At 41.3% G+C, this 19,951-nt stretch overlaps 1 protein-coding gene across 1 annotated transcript in view; it reads left to right on the top strand.

The window, feature by feature from the left end:
* Nucleotides 1-5,929: 5,929 nt before the first annotated feature.
* LOC311247805 (ATP-sensitive inward rectifier potassium channel 10-like) overlaps nt 5,930-19,951 on the top strand; it is a gene marked incomplete at both ends in the record, with an annotated part of 177,077 nt that continues 163,055 nt past the window's right edge. Inside the window, one exon of the mRNA XM_084338802.1 lies at nt 5,930-5,968. Within this exon, the coding sequence (XP_084194928.1) occupies nt 5,930-5,968 (39 nt within the window). The remainder of the gene's footprint in view (nt 5,969-19,951) is intronic.

Here is a 19,951-nt window from a genome sequence, read left to right as displayed (position 1 = left end):
GGTATCTCCATGTTCTCCTAGACCAGTCAGTGTTCAGGTGGGGTATCTCCATGTTCTCCTAGACCAGTCAGTGTTCAGGTGGGGTATCTCCATGTTCTCCTAGACCAGTCAGTGTTCAGGTGGGGTATCTCCATGTTCTCCTAGACCAGTCAGTGTTCAGGTGGGGTATCTCCATGTTCTCCTAGACCAGTCAGTGTTCAGGTGGGGTATCTCCATGTTCTCTCCAGTCAGTGTTCAGGTGGGGTATCTCCATGTTCTCCTAGACCAGTCAGTGTTCAGGTGGGGTATCTCCATGTTCTCCTAGACCAGTCAGTGTTCAGGTGGGGTATCTCCATGTTCTCCTAGACCAGTCAGTGTCCAGATGGGGTATCTCCATGTTCTCTCCAGTCAGTGTTCAGATGGGGTATCTCCATGTTCTCTCCAGTCAGTGTTCAGGTGGGGTATCTCCATGTTCTCTCCAGTCAGTGTTCAGGTGGGGTATCTCCACGTTCTCTCCAGTCAGTGTTCAGGTGGGGTATCTCCATGTTCTCCTAGACCAGTCAGTGTTCAGGTGGGGTATCTCCATGTTCTCTCCAGACCAGTCAGTGTTCAGGTGGGGTATCTCCATGTTCTCCTAGATCAGTCAGTGTTCAGGTGGGGTATCTCCATGTTCTCCTAGACCAGTCAGTGTTCAGGTGGGGTATCTCCATGTTCTCCTAGACCAGTCAGTGTTCAGGTGGGGTATCTCCATGTTCTCTCCAGTCAGTGTCCAGGTGTGGTATCTCCATGTTCTGTCCAGTCAGTGTCCAGGTGGGGTATCTCCACATTCTCTCCAGACCAGTCAGTGTTCAGGTGGGGTATCTCCATGTTCTCTCCAGACCAGTCAGTGTTCAGGTGGGGTATCTCCATGTTCTCCTAGACCAGTCAGTGTTCAGGTGGGTATCTCCATGTTCTCTCCAGACCAGTCAGTGTTCAGGTAGGGTATCTCCATGTTCTCCTAGACCAGTCAGTGTTCAGGTGAGTACAATAACATAGCTTAATAAAACAGAAATAACAAAAGAAAGGTATTTACATTACTCAAGCATATAGGCCACAACATAACAATATGCGCTTCCTCCTACTGCATATGTAACGGATATGTACCGCGATAGTGTGACTACGGTACATAGAAGTAAAACTCACTCCCCTGAGGCATCCAGACTGAGCGCTTAGAGAGGATATCCTTTCTTGGCACAGCGGTCTGTGTTGCTGGCCCCGGTCGACTCCCACTCAAGGCATGGTCGAAGTGTTTGGCAGGTACAGCGTTGTACCGGCTACACATAGTAGTAGATAATTACTTGTTTTGGATTGTAAGTCTTCCTGAAACGAACTAGCTATGCATTAACATTAGTTACCGTCAGATGGCTAACATTACCCCTAAGAGCTAGCTTACTACAGCTTGTGATTATATTATTCAGTGTTTGTTATTGGATAGTAATAAAACCACAGTTTGTGTATCTGTTTTTTGTATATTTTTGTGTATTTTCTCAACTACTTGCATTGAAACAACAATCCTTGAAAATCGGGGGTCTGTATTTTCTGCAGCTGCAGTTGCTCGTTGCCACAGTAGGAATGAGATCACGGTGCAAATTAGCCACTACTCACTTGGAAGTTTTACGTTAACGATTAGCACACTCAGTCAAGGCTAGGAACTGGGGTTCTGAGGACATTTTATAAGGTAACAGTCACATACAAAAATACAATAGAATAGTTTCTAGTTGTGGCAGCAAACTGCTCCGCTGCCACGTGGACTCATGGCAGAGCTGCAGCAGTTACCCCAGTAACCAATCATAAGCGCCTAGAGTACCCCATTAGGCGCTCTACAATTAAAGTTATTATTATTATTATTATCATTCTGTTTACAATTGAACATCCCATGAAAATGATCTATAAATTCCGCATCTTCTGAAACATTTATAAACAGAAAATTCATAAAAAATTGCACCAAAATGAGTAGAAATTTGGTAAATTCCAGTAAATATTGCAATTTTGAATTTTTTTTCTTAAGTATCATAAACGGATTCAGTATCCCGAATAACCCACAAAACAACTCCAACATTTTGAAATTGATCAAGTAGTTTCTGCGATTTGCCCATTTAGCGATTATGCAAAAGTAGGCTAATTATGCAAATAAAAAAGTTGCCCAACATTTACAACTTAGCATCCGGCAGTTTCTGAGTGCTGGGGATCCGTACTATCCATATCCATCATAAAACTTTGGTGGTTCCGAAATTTCCGGGTTCACAATGGGGCTCTATGGGATGGCAAATAGACTAATATGTAACTCTAAGATTGAACTTGGACCCTGGGAGAGAGAAGAGCAATCAATTAATACAGCAATTACTGACCTGCGCATGACAAGGATTCAGGAGGGAGAGAGAAGAGAGAGAGAGAGAGAGAGAGAGAGAGAGAGAGAGAGAGAGAGAGAGAGAGAGAGGAGAGAGAGAGAGAGAGAGAGAGAAGAGAGAGAGAGAGAGAGAGAGAGAGGGGGGGGGGGGGATGCCTCTTATATAGCCAACTCTTGTCACTTTGGGAAAAGATTTGCAGGCAGGGGTCTGGGCTTTGGGTTAAGTAAGGAGTCGGTGCAATGACTGTCTTCATAATTCTCCTCAGTGGTGTGTCAGTCTCAGTGTGGAGGAACGCATGCTACTGAAGCTACTCTACTTCCAAATTAGTGTCCGAGTTTGGAATGCAACAAGTGGGTTGCGTGAGCATGCATATGAAAACAACACCGACATGTGCACGGGGCTCTTGATGTGTAAGTGAGGACTCTCTTCTGCACGCTCTTCTGCACGACTCAATTAGTGTGCAGACCCTACTGGAAGGTAAGGATTCGTTTTCTATACAAACTGGGACATGCAGATAATATTAATATAGAAAATGTTGGTCTCCAATAGTAAATGATGGCATTTCTTCATTAAGATAACATTTGGTAGCAGGTGGAAAATACAGTGGCTCATTTATAAGTGGACGACGAATCTTAATTGAGAACGTTTTGCATAATCAATTTTGTTCTGATCATTATTCGATTTCAAAGTCTTTAATCCAAAACCTATTTGTTGACCTATCCAAAACGTATTTGTTGACTTATCCAAAACCTATTTGTTGACCTATCCAAAACCTATTTGTTACAGAATCCTTTGGAGTGTTATACAGGTTCAACTTCTGTCACAACAGGTCTGAAGAGAAATATTAGCCACAGATTGTAATAGAACTTTCAGAATTTCAGATATTACAAAACGTCAATTTTACACACTGAATATAGAACTCAGTATAGAACAAAAAGGACTCCTGGTTCACAGCAGTGCTACTCTTGATCAAGTATAAGATAACATGACTCCCAACACCACAGTACATGAGGAGAATATCATTCATAATCAATATCATTCATAATCAATATCATTCATAATCAATATCATCAAATCAATATCATTCAGCGAGGGTCACTGGGCTCACAGAACTGAAAGTGTAAAGCGTGAGTGATGGTGTTATTCAGTCCTAAACTACCCACAGTTGACCTGTTATTGTTATTGACTAGAGGGGAACGAGGCACTGTCTGACCACCTGTTACACTTAAATGTGCACTTTGCCAAAATACAATGCTGATTTCATAATGCACACAATTTCACACAGATCCAAAAACTGTTGATTTAGAATTTCCATCTCCCATCGTCTTTTCTTTATTTATTTATTTATTTATTTTAAGTTAATGACTTTGAATATGTCATCCAGTGATGTCATCTGAGGACACTGAATCCCAGTGTTGTGCTAATGACCCGTCGCTCTTTCCTTCTCCGTCTCCATCATTTCACTGAGGTGTAATTAACACAACACAAGGACATCATCATCGGAGGACCTATTCAAACTCACGTGTCTAAAACCGTTTATAAATTTGGGATATTATGTGCAAAATAAATCATTGCTTTCAATCAGCATTGTTTTGGTTTGTTTAAAGTGTTTTACAAGTGTCATCACCCTTTACATTATGGAAGGATAAAATAATTGATAATAATACTTTCACCATAAGGTCTTGTGTGAAGCTCAAGGATGACTCCAGACCATAACAGCATAGAATGTGAACAACTAAGGAACACTGGTCAGTCTGCATAATGTGCAGTTGTTTTAATGTGATGCTTTTGTGAGTTTTCTGGAGTGATTCTCACTAACAGCAATCCAGTAGCGTCCATAATATCCAACAATGGATTAAACAAGTTAATAACATACTAAAGGTGCAGTATGTAGTTTTTTGGTGGATATGTTTTCAGCTCAGTGTTGTTCAATGGTATATAAAATATACATTACAATAATCTATGGGTCCTTGGGTCACTGACAAGTTTCTATTTTACTGTTTACAATCGCAGGACCAGAAATGTTGTTTACAAATATATTTACTATCAAAGAAGCATCTGCTGGGCTTCTGTTTGTTTTACAGTGCTTCAAAATAATTTTATTGGAATCTATGATACAAATGAGATAGACTCTAATTAAAATCATTATATTATAGTAGCAGGCTCTGCAATGTAAACAATGATCTCTCTCAAAACGAAAAGCACACCTTTACGTAATAAGTTAGGGCCTCATGTTATGACGTAATATTATTTTCTGATTGTCTTCTAGAGCAACAGGAGTTTGATCCATGAGCGCGTGTGAGAGAAAGAAAGAGGAAAGTAGAGAAAAGGATGGAGGGGAGCAAGTGAAATGAAAAGTGAGGGGCACACAGAGGAGGAAGAGAGAGAGAGAGAGAGAGAGAGAGAGAGAGAGAGAGAGAGAGAGAGAGAGAGAGAGAGAGAGAGAGAGAGAGAGAGAGAGAGAGAGAGAGAGAGAGAGAGAGAGAGAGAGGAGAGAGAGGAGGGAGAGAGAGAGCTGGTGGGGGATACTCTTCACTCCAGAATACTAACAGGTCCTTTTGTCACAGATCTCCTTTTCTCTCCCTTCCTCTTTTCTTCCTTTCTCTCGCTCCTCCTTTCACTCATCTCACACACACATACACACCCACACACACACACACACACACACACACACACACACACACACACACACACACACACACACACACACACACACACACACACACACACACACACACACACACACACACACACTCACTCACTCACTCACTCACTCACTCACTCACTCACTCACTCACTCACTCACTCACTCACTCACTCACTCACTCACTCACTTCACTCACTCACTCACTCACTCACTCACTCCTCACTCACTCAAATACACACATAACCACACACTCACTCTCTTATAATCACACCACACACACACACACACACACACACACACACACACACACACACCACACACACACACAACACACACACACACACACACACACACACACACACACACACACACACACACACACACACACACACACACACACACACACACACACAGGGCACAGAGTCGTTTTTGTCAATGGCATCTTTTGTTCCTTTCATCTCTGTTCCAAACAAAGCATTCCTGTGTATACAGAGGAGAGAGAGAGAGAGAGAGAGAGAGAGAGAGAGAGAGAGAGAGAGAGAGAGAGAGAGAGAGAGAGAGAGAGAGAGAGAGAGAGAGAGAGAGAGAGAGAGAGAGAGAGAGAGAGAGAGAGAGAGAGAGAGAGAGAGAGAGAGAGTGAGAGAGAGAGAGAGAGAGAAAGAAAGAAAGAAAGAAAGAAAGAAAGAAAGAAAGAAAGAAAGAAAGAAAAAAGAAAGAAAGAAAGAAAGAAAGAAAGAAGAAAGAAAGAAAGAAAGAAAGAAAGAAAGAAAGAGAGGGGAGATCTGGAAAACATGCAACGTGCCTTTGCATTTTAGAGAGAGAGATAGAGAGAGAGTTTTGATTCCGTGATGGGATATTTTCTTTGCCTTACTGTAACAGTGTAGTACAGACTGTAACGGTGTGGTACAGTGAGTTGATGCGTTGCCATGGAGATGGAGTACATCCTATTAAAGAGGTTGGTTGGCAACGTTTTTTTTATACCATTCAGTGCAGTATTGATTATTGACTATTAAGTGAATTTTTTTTTCCTTCTTGAAAGTGTGTGTGTAAAAGTGTGTGTAAAAGTGGTTTGTGTGTGTGTGTGTGTGTGTGTGTGTGTGTGTGTGTGTGTGTGTGTGTGTGTGTGTGTGTGTGTGTGTGTGTGTGTGTGTGTGTGTGCGTGCGTGCATGTGTGTGTGCGTGCGAGAGCACACTCCTATGCAGAAAGTTGGATGTGATTCACTGTACAAAACATCTACAGGTCGTTGCTAGATCGGACGGGGTCATCTGCGTGTTATCGGGGGTTGTGAGTTTTTGACTCACGCAATTTTAACCTTAAAAGTTGTTAAACTTATCACCGACCCTAACCATAACCCCTCACACAACCTCAAACTTTAACCCTTTCACTACCACACTACAGAAGGTTAACCTTTCACTACCACACTACAGACGGTTAACCGTTTGGTAGTGTGGCAGGGAAAGGGTTACAATTTATTTAAACATGTTCTTCCGGGCCATACGAACCGAGTATCTACCCTACCTATATACTCTTATTATTTCCCCATAACATATTGAATACATAATATTATATTATTGTTCCCCCCCATATATTCTGTAACCTCTTTTAATGAATTAGAACCGAAAAAGAGTTAAAAAAGGTTTAATAACTTAATTTCAAGGCGTCTGTGCAGCCTTTGTTTATTCACGTCGTCTAAGCAAACAACAGCCACACGGGTACGGTTTTCTTACGCATACAAGCCTGTTTACTTTTCTGAGCACAGTGTGTATGTGTAACTAGGAGGGATATGAGGACTGTGTGTATGTGTAACTAGGAGGGATATGAGGACTGTGTGTATGTGTAACTAGGAGGGATATGAGGACAGTGTGTATGTGTAACTAGGAGGGATATGAGGACTGTGTGTATGTGTAACTAGGAGGGATATGAGGACAGTGTGTATGTGTAACTAGGAGGGATATGAGGACAGTGTGTATGTGTAACTAGGAGGGATATGAGGACAGTGTGTATGTGTAACTAGGAGGGATATGAGGACAGTGTGTATGTGTAACTAGGAGGGATATGAGGACTGTGTGTATGTGTAACTAGGAGGGATATGAGGTCTGTGTGTATGTGTAGCTAGGAGTGATATGATAACTGTGTGTATGTGTAGCTAGGAGTGATATGAGGACTGTGTGTATGTGTAGCTAGGAGGGATATGAGGACTGTGTGTATGTGTAGCTAGGAGTGATATGATAACTGTGTGTATGTGTAACTAGGAGGGATATGAGGACTGTGTGTATGTGTAACTAGGAGGGATATGAGGACTGTGTGTATGTGTAGCTAGGAGGGATATGAGGTCTGTGTGTATGTGTAGCTAGGAGGGATATGAGGTCTGTGTGTATGTGTAGCTAGGAGTGATATGATAACTGTGTGTATGTGTAGCTAGGAGTGATATGATAACTGTGTGTATGTGTAGCTAGGAGGGATATGATAACTGTGTGTATGTTTAGCTAGGAGGGATATGATAACTGTGTGTATGTGTAGCTAGGAGTGATATGATAACTGTGTATGTGTAGCTAGGAGGGATATGAGGACTGTGTGTATGTGTAGCTAGGAGTGATATGAGGTCTGTGTGTATGTGTAGCTATAGGAGGGATATGAGGTATGTGTGTATGTGTAGCTAGGAGTGATATGATAACTGTGTGTATGTGTAGCTAGGAGTGATATGATAACTGTGTGTATGTGTAGCTAGGAGTGATATGATAACTGTGTGTATGTGTAGCTAGGAGTGATATGATAACTGTGTGTATGTGTAGCTAGGAGTGATATGATAACTGTGTGTATGTGTAGCTAGGAGTGATATGATAACTGTGTGTATGTGTAGCTAGGAGGGATATGAGGACTGTGTGTATGTGTAGCTAGGAGGGATATGAGGTATGTGTGTATGTGTAGCTAGGAGCGATATGATAACTGTGTGTATGTGTAGCTAGGAGTGATATGATAACTGTGTGTATGTGTAGCTAGGAGGGATATGAGGACTGTGTGTATGTGTATCTAGGAGGGATATGAGGACTGTGTGTATGTGTAGCTAGGAGGGATATGATAACTGTGTGTATGTGTAGCTAGGAGGGATATGATAACTGTGTGTATGTGTAGCTAGGAGTGATATGATAACTGTGTGTATGTGTAGCTAGGAGTGATATGAGGACTGTGTGTATGTGTAGCTAGGAGGGATATGAGGTATGTGTGTATGTGTAGCTAGGAGTGATATGATAACTGTGTGTATGTGTAGCTAGGAGGGATATGAGGACTGTGTGTATGTGTAGCTAGGAGGGGTATGAGGACTGTGTGTATGTGTAGCTAGGAGTGATATGATAACTGTGTGTATGTGTAGCTAGGAGTGATATGATAACTGTGTGTATGTGTAGCTAGGAGGGATATGAGGACTGTGTGTATGTGTAGCTAGGAGGGATATGAGTCCACACACACATGGACCCTGCATCCATACACTCTGTAGAAATTGACTTTTATTTTATCTTCTTAAAATTGTTTATTTTTTATTGTGATGTTACCTACTAAGATAAGATGATCCTTTATTAATCCCCTTTGGGAAATTCTGGTGTCAAAGCAGCATGGGTGGAGACAGGGGTCCTGAGGAGAGAGAAATGTCATGGCAGCACTTAATTATGTTAATGCTATGCAGGAGATGGGCGTTGCTGGAGGGGGTTTGTTGACGCCCCAGCTCACTTTGTCTGAAGTGTGAAAAGTGGCCTTCCTTTGAGAGGGCTTTCACCCCCTTAAGTATTCTAGGACACAACCAGGTTTACAAGTTATAATTGAGCACATCGTGTTAAAAAAATTCTCAGATTTCAACATATGACACATCATTTGAAAGCTTAGATTCTGTACTTTAGCAATCTGGAATAATCTGAAAAATGAAAATGTAGAGATCTGGTACAAAGCGCTGTGAGGTGACACGGGGAAGGGAGTGGAGGGGGCGGTGAAGGGGGTGGGCTACTTGGGAGCAGCGCCGTGTTGCGAGAAGGCAAGTTCGAACAGGTGTGTTTTGAGATGGGTCTTGAAGAGGTCTATGGTGTCGGAGCCTCGGATGGAAGGGGAGAGGGAGTTCCACAGCCTGGGGGCAGCTACGGAGAAGGCTCAGTCTCCCAGTGTGGAACGCCTGGTGCGGGGGACGGTGAGGAGGTGGGAGTTGGAGGAGCGGAGGCAATGCGCTGGAGCTTAGAGTTCCCTGGGTCTGATGCGTCAGGCTAGCCATGGCAGTCCAACCACAGTCCTCTACTGTGAGCCACTGAGCAGCAGCTCCACTGTAGCGGTTGTTGGATTATGGAGGCGCTTTAGCAGTAATAGAGCCTTTATCCTATTTTCATATGCTCGTTTCCCTATGCTTTCTTTTTTGTTGTTGTTGTTCTTAGCTCTATTCTATTTAAATCTTATGTACCCCAGTTGCTAGTGCATGTACATACCTAATTCCTCTAATAGTAACCCCGGCTTGTATTTGTTTCAACTGTAGCGGGTACCAGGCTTGTATTAGGAGGAGGCCTGTATAAGAGGGAGGCCTATATTTCAAATTTTCAAATGGATCATAATGAATAAATCAACATTTTGTGTCAGTTTGAACCCAGTAAAATGTACTGGGTTCATTTATTGAAACCAAGTACTGTATGAAATAGTAAACAGTGCAATTACAGGTGGTCACTGGTCATTTCAATGTTTTCAAAGTGAAATCAAGTAACTAGCTCAGTATGCAGCTCAGTATATTAGTAACCCGGCTTGTATTAGGAGGCCGGCTTATAATTGCTTAGCTCAAGAGCGCACCCGGCCATTAATAGAGACCCGGCTTGTATTTGAGACCCGGTTACTATTAGAGGAATTACGGTATTTGGGTTTTATTACACGTATTATACATACCAACTATTTCGCCTGTTTTATTCTCCACCCATCGATCATCCATAGCAACACTATTATCACCGACATCTAAGAAGGGGGATCCCCCCTTGAACGGCCCTTCTAAGGTTTCTCTCCTCCACATTGCCTCTGGTGCTTTTTTTCTATTGCTAGAGTTTTTCCTTACCTTTGCGTGGGGTATGTCTTGGAGTGTTGTATTTATTTATTTTACATTTATTTTGGATTTCATGGTGTTTTTTTTTGTTCTTGATTTATTGTAATGTCTCTTCTTGACTTGTTGAAAGAAGACTTGTCCGGCCCATGGGGACATTAATTAACTTGGGATTGCGGGCTTTACAAATATATTTGACTTGATTTGATTGAACAGAGGCCTTGCACAGAATGTGTGTGTAGTTCTCTTTCTTCCATTATGGCTGCCTGTAACCATTGGTAACCACTTTCAAAAGAAAATGCCTATATTTCTGTGCAGTGTCAGAGTAGGTAGAACCCTGGAAAAGCATGATATTAGTTCTACTGTGTGACTTGTTTGCAGGATCCAGTAATTACATTTACATTTAGTCATTTAGCTGAACGCTTTTATCCAAAGCGACTTACAAGTTCTGTACGACAAGTCATCAGGAAGGGAACAACTCTATCAGCTGAGTACATCGCTGCAGTAATTCATAAATGCCCAGACGAGCTTGATCTTTGGTTATTTGCGATACTCTGTATTCACTCAATTCAAAGTTATTACTGCATTTTCTTTCAAACTAACTCGCTTGTGGATGTCTGGATTTGGTACAGTCATAAAGCAGTGGTTGAAGTATTTTAACTCAAGTACTGTACTTAGGTACAATTTCGAGCGACTTGTACTTTACGTGAGTATTTACATTTTAGGGAACTTTGTACTTTTACTCCACTACATTTATCTGAACCCATCAGTTACTAGTTACTTTGAAGAAAAGGATTTTGCATAGAAAACATGGCAAAAATGTATGAAGATTATGCACTTTAACACAACCTTTAATCAGAGCAGCATAACTGGACCACATACCACTTTAACATCACCTTTAATCAGAGCAGCCTAACTGGACCACATACCACTTTAACATCACCTTTAATCAGAGCAGCCTAACTGGACCACATACCACTTTAACATCACCTTTAATCAGAGCAGCATAACTGGACCACACACCACTTTAACATAACCTTTAATCAGAGCAGCATAACTGGACCACATACCACTTTAACATCACCTTTAATCAGAGCAGCCTAACTGGACCACATACCACTTTAACATAACCTTTAATCAGAGCAGCATAACTGGACCACATACCACTTTAACATCACCTTTAATCAGAGCAGCCTAACTGGACCACATACCACTTTAACACAACCTTTAATCAGAGCAGCATAACTGGACCACATACCACTTTAACATCACCTTTAATCAGAGCAGCCTAACTGGACCACATACCACTTTAACATAACCCTATAGAGGTCAGTGGATGGAGGTTTGAACGCTCCCAAGCAAGCAAACGTCATGTAGAATGCATACTTTTACTCTAGATACTTAAGTACATTCAATTGCAAATACCTTTTCTACCTTTACTTAAGTAGAATTTGAATGGAGGACTTTTACTTTGACCAGAGTACTCATTCATCTCGGTATTTCTACTTTTACTTAAGTAAAGGAACGGGCTACTTCTTCCACCACTGGTCATAAGGCACTGGGGGCAGAGTTATTTTGCAGGCTGTGACGTACAGGCGTACAGGCGTAGAGACAGCTCTTCGTGGGAGTGTGGTGGGAGGCGTACAGGCGTTCAGGCGTACAGGCATACTGTACAGGCGTAGAGACAGCTCTTCGTGGGAGTGTGGTGGGAGGCGAGGGAGATACTGCCTGAGCGAGTCCTTCAATACTGTCATTGTAATTATGCTTCAAGCTTCAGTGGCTCGGTCACGTAATGACTGTTAATTGCTTACGTAACTCCAGCAGCATTGTGGAGGAGCTATTTTCATTTGCTCCTTTATACTGTAGCTCGGTGTGAGTGCGTGTATGTGTATGTGTATGTATGTGCGAGTATGTGTGTGTGTATGTGTATGTGTGTGTATGTGTATATGTATGTGTATGTGTATGTGTATGGACTGTGCGTGTATGTGTATGTGTGCATGCCGTGTAGGTGTACGTGTGTGTGTGTGCGTGTATGTGTGTGCGTGTATGTGTATGTGTACATGTATGTGTGCGTGTAGGTGTATGTGCATGTGTGTGTGTGTATATGTATGTGTATGTGTATGTGTGTGTGTGTGTGTGTGTGTGTGTGTATGTGTATGTGTATGTGTATGTGTATGTGTATGTGTACGTGAATGTGTATGTGTATGTGTGTGTGTATGTATGTGTATGTGTGTGTATGTAATTGCTTGAACACATACTGTACGACACATCTTGTGTCTGTCAAACAATCCTTTCATTCAGCCTTCTGGCAACTGAGAAGAGACCACATAGCACTAGCAACAATATCTTGCATTTAGGATAGAACTTAAAGCAGCAATAATTCTTTTCTGGCAGTATTTTTCATATTTTCTATATTTCTTATGACCACCACCTGCTATCAGAAGGTCTTGTTATCTCATGTACCAGCGATCAGGGGTGTAAAGTACTTGAGTAATTATACTTTGTTACAATACTTAAGTACTGTTTTTGGGGATTTGTATTTTACTCAAGTAGTATTAGGTTTCTATACATTATACTTTTACTCAATTACATTTCAGAGAAAAAAAAACATACTTTTTACTCCTACAAAGTACAAAGTACAAATCTCGCAGGTCCAACTATTTTAATTAGTATATTTGTTTCTCTGGCCGAACTAACGTTAACGTTATTAATTCTGGTGCCTCGCTTTATTTAAAAACAGCCAATCAAATCTCCATCAATATAAAATTAACCAGCCCTGCATGCTGATTGGTCCTTGTGCAAGACTAGAAAGCGGGGATCTTTGATCAAACACCTGCTATCAGAAGAATAGACAGTCAGAAAAAAGTTTTTACTTTAACTTTCTAGTACTTAAGTACATTTAAAAGTAGAGACTTTTTTTTACTTTTACTCAAGTGTGTTTTTAGCCAGATACTCTGACTTTTACTTGAGTACGATTTTGAGATGGTACCCATACTTTCACTTAAGTATAATTTCTGGGTACTTTTTACACCCTGCCAGTGATGTTTTAGGCAAGATCTCCAATTCCCTATTGGTATCTATCTGTGTCTCTGTATGTGTTTGAGAGACACCTTTTCAAGGTCAATCAACATATTGTGAGAAGGCAGGGTGTGAACCAGCAAGTACATGTTCAGAGAGAGAGAAACAGCAATTACATGTTCAGAGTGTGAAACAGCAAGTACATGTTCAGAGAGAGAGAAACAGCAAGTACATGTTCAGCGAGAGAGAAACAGCAAGTACATGTTCAGAGTGTGAAACAGCAAGTACAAGTTCAGAGAGAGAGAAACAGCAAGTACATGTTCAGAGTGAGATAAACAGCAAGTACATGTTCAGAGAGAGACACAGCAAGTACATGTTCAGAGAGAGATAGAAACAGCAAGTACATGTTCAGAGTGAGAGAAACAGCAAGTACATGTTTAGTAGTGAGAAACAGCAAGTACATGTTCAGAGAGAGAGAAACAGCAAGTACATGTTCAGAGAGAGAAACAGCAAGTACATGTTCAGTAGTGAGAAACAGCAAGTACATGTTCAGGGAGAGAGAAACAGCAAGTACATGTTCAGAGAGAGAGAAACAGCAAGTACATGTTCAGAGAGAGAGAGTGAGAAACAGCAAGTACATGTTCAGAGAGAGAGAAACAGCAAGTACATGTTCAGAGAGAGAGAAACAGCAAGTACATGTTCAGAGAGAGAAACAGCAAGTACATGTTCAGAGAGAGAAACAGCAAGTACATGTTCAGAGAGAGAAACAGCAAGTACATGTTAAGAGAGTGAGAAACAGCAAGTACATGTTCAGAGAGTGAGAAACAGCAAGTACATGTTCAGAGAGAGAAAGAGCAAGTACATGTTCAGTAGTGAGAAACAGCAAGTACATGTTCAGGGAGAGAGAAACAGCAAGTACATGTTCAGAGAGAGAGAAACAGCAAGTACATGTTCAGAGAGTGAGAAACAGCAAGTACATGTTCAGAGAGAGAGAAACAGCAAGTACATGTTCAGAGTGTGAAACAGCAAGTACATGTTCAGAGAGTGAGAAACAGCAAGTACATGTTCAGAGTGAGATAAACAGCAAGTACATGTTCAGAGAGAGACACAGCAAGTACATGTTCAGAGAGAGAGAGAGTGAGAAACAGCAAGTACATGTTCAGAGAGAGAGAAACAGCAAGTACATGTTCAGAGAGAGAGAAACAGCAAGTACATGTTCAGAGAGAGAAACAGCAAGTACATGTTCAGAGAGAGAAACAGCAAGTACATGTTCAGAGAGAGAGAAACAGCAAGTACATGTTCAGAGAGAGAGAAACAGCAAGTACATGTTCAGAGAGAGAAACAGCAAGTACATGTTCAGAGAGTGAGAAACAGCAAGTACATGTTCAGAGAGAGAGAAACAGCAAGTACATGTTCAGAGTGAGAAACAGCAAGTACATGTTCAGAGAGAGAAACAGCAAGTACATGTTCAGAGAGTGAGAAACAGCAAGTACATGTTCAGAGAGAGAGAGAAACAGCAAGTACATGTTCAGAGTGTGAAACAGCAAGTACATGTTCAGAGAGTGAGAAACAGCAAGTACATGTTCAGAGTGTGAGAAACAGCAAGTACATGTTCAGAGAGAGAGAAACAGCAAGTACATGTTCAGAGAGAGAAACAGCAAGTACATGTTCAGAGTGTGAAACAGCAAGTACATGTTCAGAGAGAGAAACAGCAAGTACATGTTCAGAGAGAGAGAAACAGCAAGTACATGTTCAGAGAGAGAGAAACAGCAAGTACATGTTCAGAGTGTGAGAAACAGCAAGTACATGTTCAGAGAGAGAGAGAAACAGCAAGTACATGTTCAGAGTGTGAGAAACAGCAAGTACATGTTCAGAGTGTGAGAAACAGCAAGTACATGTTCAGACAGAGAAACAGCAAGCACATGTTCAGAGAGAGAAACAGCAAGTACATGTTCAGAGAGAGAGAAACAACAAGTACATGTTCAGAGAGAGAAACAACAAGTACATGTTCAGAGAGAGAGAAACAACAAGTACATGTTCAGAGAGAGAAACAGAAAGTACATGTTCAGAGAGAGAGAGAAACAGCAAGTACATGTTCAGAGAGAGAGAAACAGCAAGTACATGTTCAGAGAGAGAAACAGCAAGTACATGTTCAGAGAGAGAAACAGCAAGTACATGTTCAGAGAGAGAGAAACAGCAAGTACATGTTCAGAGAGAGAGAAACAGCAAGTACATGTTCAGAGAGAGAGAAACAGCAAGTACATGTTCAGAGAGAGAAACAGCAAGTACATGTTCAGAGAGAGAGAAACAACAAGTACATGTTCAGAGAGAGAAACAGCAAGTACATGTTCAGAGAGAGAGAAACAGCAAGTACATGTTCAGAGAGAGAGAAACAGCAAGTACATGTTCAGAGAGAGAGAAACAGCAAGTACATGTTCAGAGAGAGAGAAACAGCAAGTACATGTTCAAAGTGTGAGAAACAGCAAGTACATGTTCAGAGAGAGAGAAACAGCAAGTACATATTCAGAGAGAGAGAAACAGCAAGTACATGTTCAGAGGGAGATACAGCAAGTACATGTTCAGAGAGAGAGAAACAGCAAGTACATGTTCAGAGAGAAAGAAACAGCAAGTACATGTTCAGAGAGAGAAACAGCAAGTACATGTTCAGAGAGAGAAACAGCAAGTGCATGTTCAGAGAGAGAAACAGCAAGTACATGTTCAGAGAGAGAAACAGCAAGTACATGTTCAGAGAGAGAGAGAAACAGCAAGTACATGTTCAGAGAGAGATACAGCAAGTACATGTTCAGAGAGAGAGAAACAGCAAGTACATGTTCAGAGAGAAAGAAACAGCAAGTACATGTTCAGAGAGAGAAACAGCAAGTACATGTTCAGAGAAAGAAACAGCAAGTACGTGTTCAGAGAGAGAGAAACAGCAAGTACATGTTCAGAGAGAGAGAGAAACAACAAGTACATGTTCAGAGAGAGAAACAGCAAGTACATGTTCAGAGTGTGAGAAACAGCAAGTACATGTTCAGACAGAGAAACAGCAAGTACATGTTCAGAGAGAGAAACAGCAAGTACATGTTCAGACAGAGAAACAGCAAGTACATGTTCAGAGAGAGAGAAACAGCAAGTACATGTTCAGAGAGAGAAACAGCAAGTACATGTTCAGAGTGAGAAAAAGCAAGTACATGTTCAGAGAGAAAGAAACAGCAAGTACATGTTCAGAGAGAGAGAAACAGCAAGTACATGTTCAGAGAGAGAGAAACAGCAAGTACATGTTCAGAGAGAAAGAAACAGCAAGTACATGTTCAGAGAGACAAACAGCAAGTACATGTTCAGAGAGAGAAACAGCAAGTACATGTTCAGAGAGAGAGAAACAGCAAGTACATGTTCAGAGAGAGAGAGAAACAGCAAGTACATGTTCAGAGTGTGAGAAACAGCAAGTACATGTTCAGACAGAGAAACAGCAAGTACATGTTCAGAGAGAGAAACAGCAAGTACATGTTCAGAGTGTGAGAAACAGCAAGTACATGTTCAGACAGAGAAACAGCAAGTACATGTTCAGAGAGAGAAACAGCAAGTACATGTTCAGACAGAGAAACAGCAAGTACATGTTCAGAGAGAGAGAAACAGCAAGTACATGTTCAGAGTGTGAGAAACAGCAAGTACATGTTCAGAGAGAGAAACAGCAAGTACATGTTCAGAGAGAGAGAAACAACAAGTACATGTTCAGAGAGAGAAACAGCAAGTACATGTTCAGAGAGAGAGAAACAGCAAGTACATGTTCAGAGAGAGAGAAACAGCAAGTACATGTTCAGAGAGAGAGAAACAGCAAGTACATGTTCAGAGAGAGAGAAACAGCAAGTACATGTTCAAAGTGTGAGAAACAGCAAGTACATGTTCAGAGAGAGAGAAACAGCAAGTACATGTTCAGAGAGAGAGAAACAGCAAGTACATGTTCAGAGAGAGAAACAGCAAGTGCATGTTCAGAGAGAGAAACAGCAAGTACATGTTCAGAGAGAGAGAGAAACAGCAAGTACATGTTCAGAGAGAGAGAGAAACAGCAAGTACATGTTCAGAGAGAGATACAGCAAGTACATGTTCAGAGAGAGAGAAACAGCAAGTACATGTTCAGAGAGAAAGAAACAGCAAGTACATGTTCAGAGAGAGAAACAGCAAGTACATGTTCAGAGAGAGAAACAGCAAGTGCATGTTCAGAGAGAGAAACAGCAAGTACATGTTCAGAGAGAGAAACAGCAAGTACATGTTCAGAGAGAGAGAGAAACAGCAAGTACATGTTCAGAGAGAGATACAGCAAGTACATGTTCAGAGAGAGAGAAACAGCAAGTACATGTTCAGAGAGAAAGAAACAGCAAGTACATGTTCAGAGAGAGAAACAGCAAGTACATGTTCAGAGAGAGAAACAGCAAGTACGTGTTCAGAGAGAGAGAAACAGCAAGTACATGTTCAGAGAGAGAGAGAAACAACAAGTACATGTTCAGAGAGAGAAACAGCAAGTACATGTTCAGAGTGTGAGAAACAGCAAGTACATGTTCAGACAGAGAAACAGCAAGTACATGTTCAGAGAGAGAAACAGCAAGTACATGTTCAGACAGAGAAACAGCAAGTACATGTTCAGAGAGAGAGAAACAGCAAGTACATGTTCAGAGAGAGAAACAGCAAGTACATGTTCAGAGTGAGAAAAAGCAAGTACATGTTCAGAGAGAAAGAAACAGCAAGTACATGTTCAGAGAGAGAGAAACAGCAAGTACATGTTCAGAGAGAGAGAAACAGCAAGTACATGTTCAGAGAGAAAGAAACAGCAAGTACATGTTCAGAGAGACAAACAGCAAGTACATGTTCAGAGAGAGAAACAGCAAGTACATGTTCAGAGAGAGAGAAACAGCAAGTACATGTTCAGAGAGAGAGAGAAACAGCAAGTACATGTTCAGAGTGTGAGAAACAGCAAGTACATGTTCAGACAGAGAAACAGCAAGTACATGTTCAGAGAGAGAAACAGCAAGTACATGTTCAGAGTGTGAGAAACAGCAAGTACATGTTCAGACAGAGAAACAGCAAGTACATGTTCAGAGAGAGAAACAGCAAGTACATGTTCAGACAGAGAAACAGCAAGTACATGTTCAGAGAGAGAGAAACAGCAAGTACATGTTCAGAGAGTGAAACAGCAAGTACATGTTCAGAGTGAGAAAAAGCAAGTACATGTTCAGACAGAGAAACAGCAAGTACATGTTCAGAGAGAGAGAAACAGCAAGTACATGTTCAGAGAGAGAAACAGCAAGTACATGTTCAGAGTGAGAAACAGCAGGTACATGTTCAGAGTGTGAGAAACAGCAAGTACATGTTCAGAGAGAGAGAAACAGCAAGTACATGTTCAGACAGAGAAACAGCAAGTACATGTTCAGAGAGAGAGAAACAGCAAGTACATGTTCAGAGAGAGAGAAACAGCAAGTACATGTTCAGAGTGAGAAACAGCAAGTACATGTTCAGAGTGTGAGAAACAGCAAGTACATGTTCAGAGAGAGAGAAACAGCAAGTACATGTTCAGAGAGAGAGAAACAGCAAGTACATATTCAGAGAGAGAGAAACAGCAAGTACATGTTCAGAGAGAGAGAAACAGCAAGTACATGTTCAAAGTGTGAGAAACAGCAAGTACATGTTCAGAGAGAGAGAAACAGCAAGTACATGTTCAGAGAGAGAAACAGCAAGTACATGTTCAGAGAGTGAGAAACAGCAAGTACATGTTCAGACAGAGAAACAGCGAGTACATGTTCAGAGAGAGAGAAACAGCAAGTACATGTTCAGAGAGAGAAACAGCAAGTACATGTTCAGAGTGAGAAACAGCAGGTACATGTTCAGAGTGTGAGAAACAGCAAGTACATGTTCAGAGAGAGAGAAACAGCAAGTACATGTTCAGAGAGAGAGAAACAGCAAGTACATGTTCAGAGAGAGAAACAGCAAGTACATGTTCAGAGTGAGAAACAGCAAGTACATGTTCAGAGTGTGAGAAACAGCAAGTACATGTTCAGAGAGAGAGAAACAGCAAGTACATGTTCAGAGAGAGAGAAACAGCAAGTACATGTTCAGAGAGAGATACAGCAAGTACATGTTCAGAGAGAGAGAAACAGCAAGTACATGTTCAGAGAGAAAGAAACAGCAAGTACATGTTCAGAGAGACAAACAGCAAGTACATGTTCAGAGAGAGAAACAGCAAGTACATGTTCAGAGAGAGAGAAACAGCAAGTACATGTTCAGAGAGAGAGAGAGAAACAGCAAGTACATGTTCAGAGTGTGAGAAACAGCAAGTACATGTTCAGACAGAGAAACAGCAAGTACATGTTCAGAGAGAGAAACAGCAAGTACATGTTCAGAGAGAGAGAAACAGCAAGTACATGTTCAGAGAGTGAGAAACAGCAAGTACATGTTCAGACAGAGAAACAGCGAGTACATGTTCAGACAGAGAAACAGCAAGTACATGTTCAGAGAGAGAGAAACAGCAAGTACATGTTCAGAGAGAGAAACAGCAAGTACATGTTCAGAGTGAGAAACAGCAGGTACATGTTCAGAGTGTGAGAAACAGCAAGTACATGTTCAGAGAGAGAGAAACAGCAAGTACATGTTCAGACAGAGAAACAGCAAGTACATGTTCAGAGAGAGAGAAACAGCAAGTACATGTTCAGAGAGAGAAACAGCAAGTACATGTTCAGAGTGAGAAACAGCAAGTACATGTTCAGAGTGTGAGAAACAGCAAGTACATGTTCAGAGAGAGAGAAACAGCAAGTACATGTTCAGAGAGAGAGAAACAGCAAGTACATATTCAGAGAGAGAGAAACAGCAAGTACATG

The sequence above is a fragment of the Notolepis coatsorum genome, assembly GCF_963971535.1.
Source record: "Notolepis coatsorum genome assembly, contig: SCAFFOLD_205, whole genome shotgun sequence".
NCBI classification, from domain to species: Eukaryota; Metazoa; Chordata; class Actinopteri; order Aulopiformes; family Paralepididae; genus Notolepis; species Notolepis coatsorum.
This window is presented reverse-complemented; position numbering and strand designations above follow the sequence as displayed.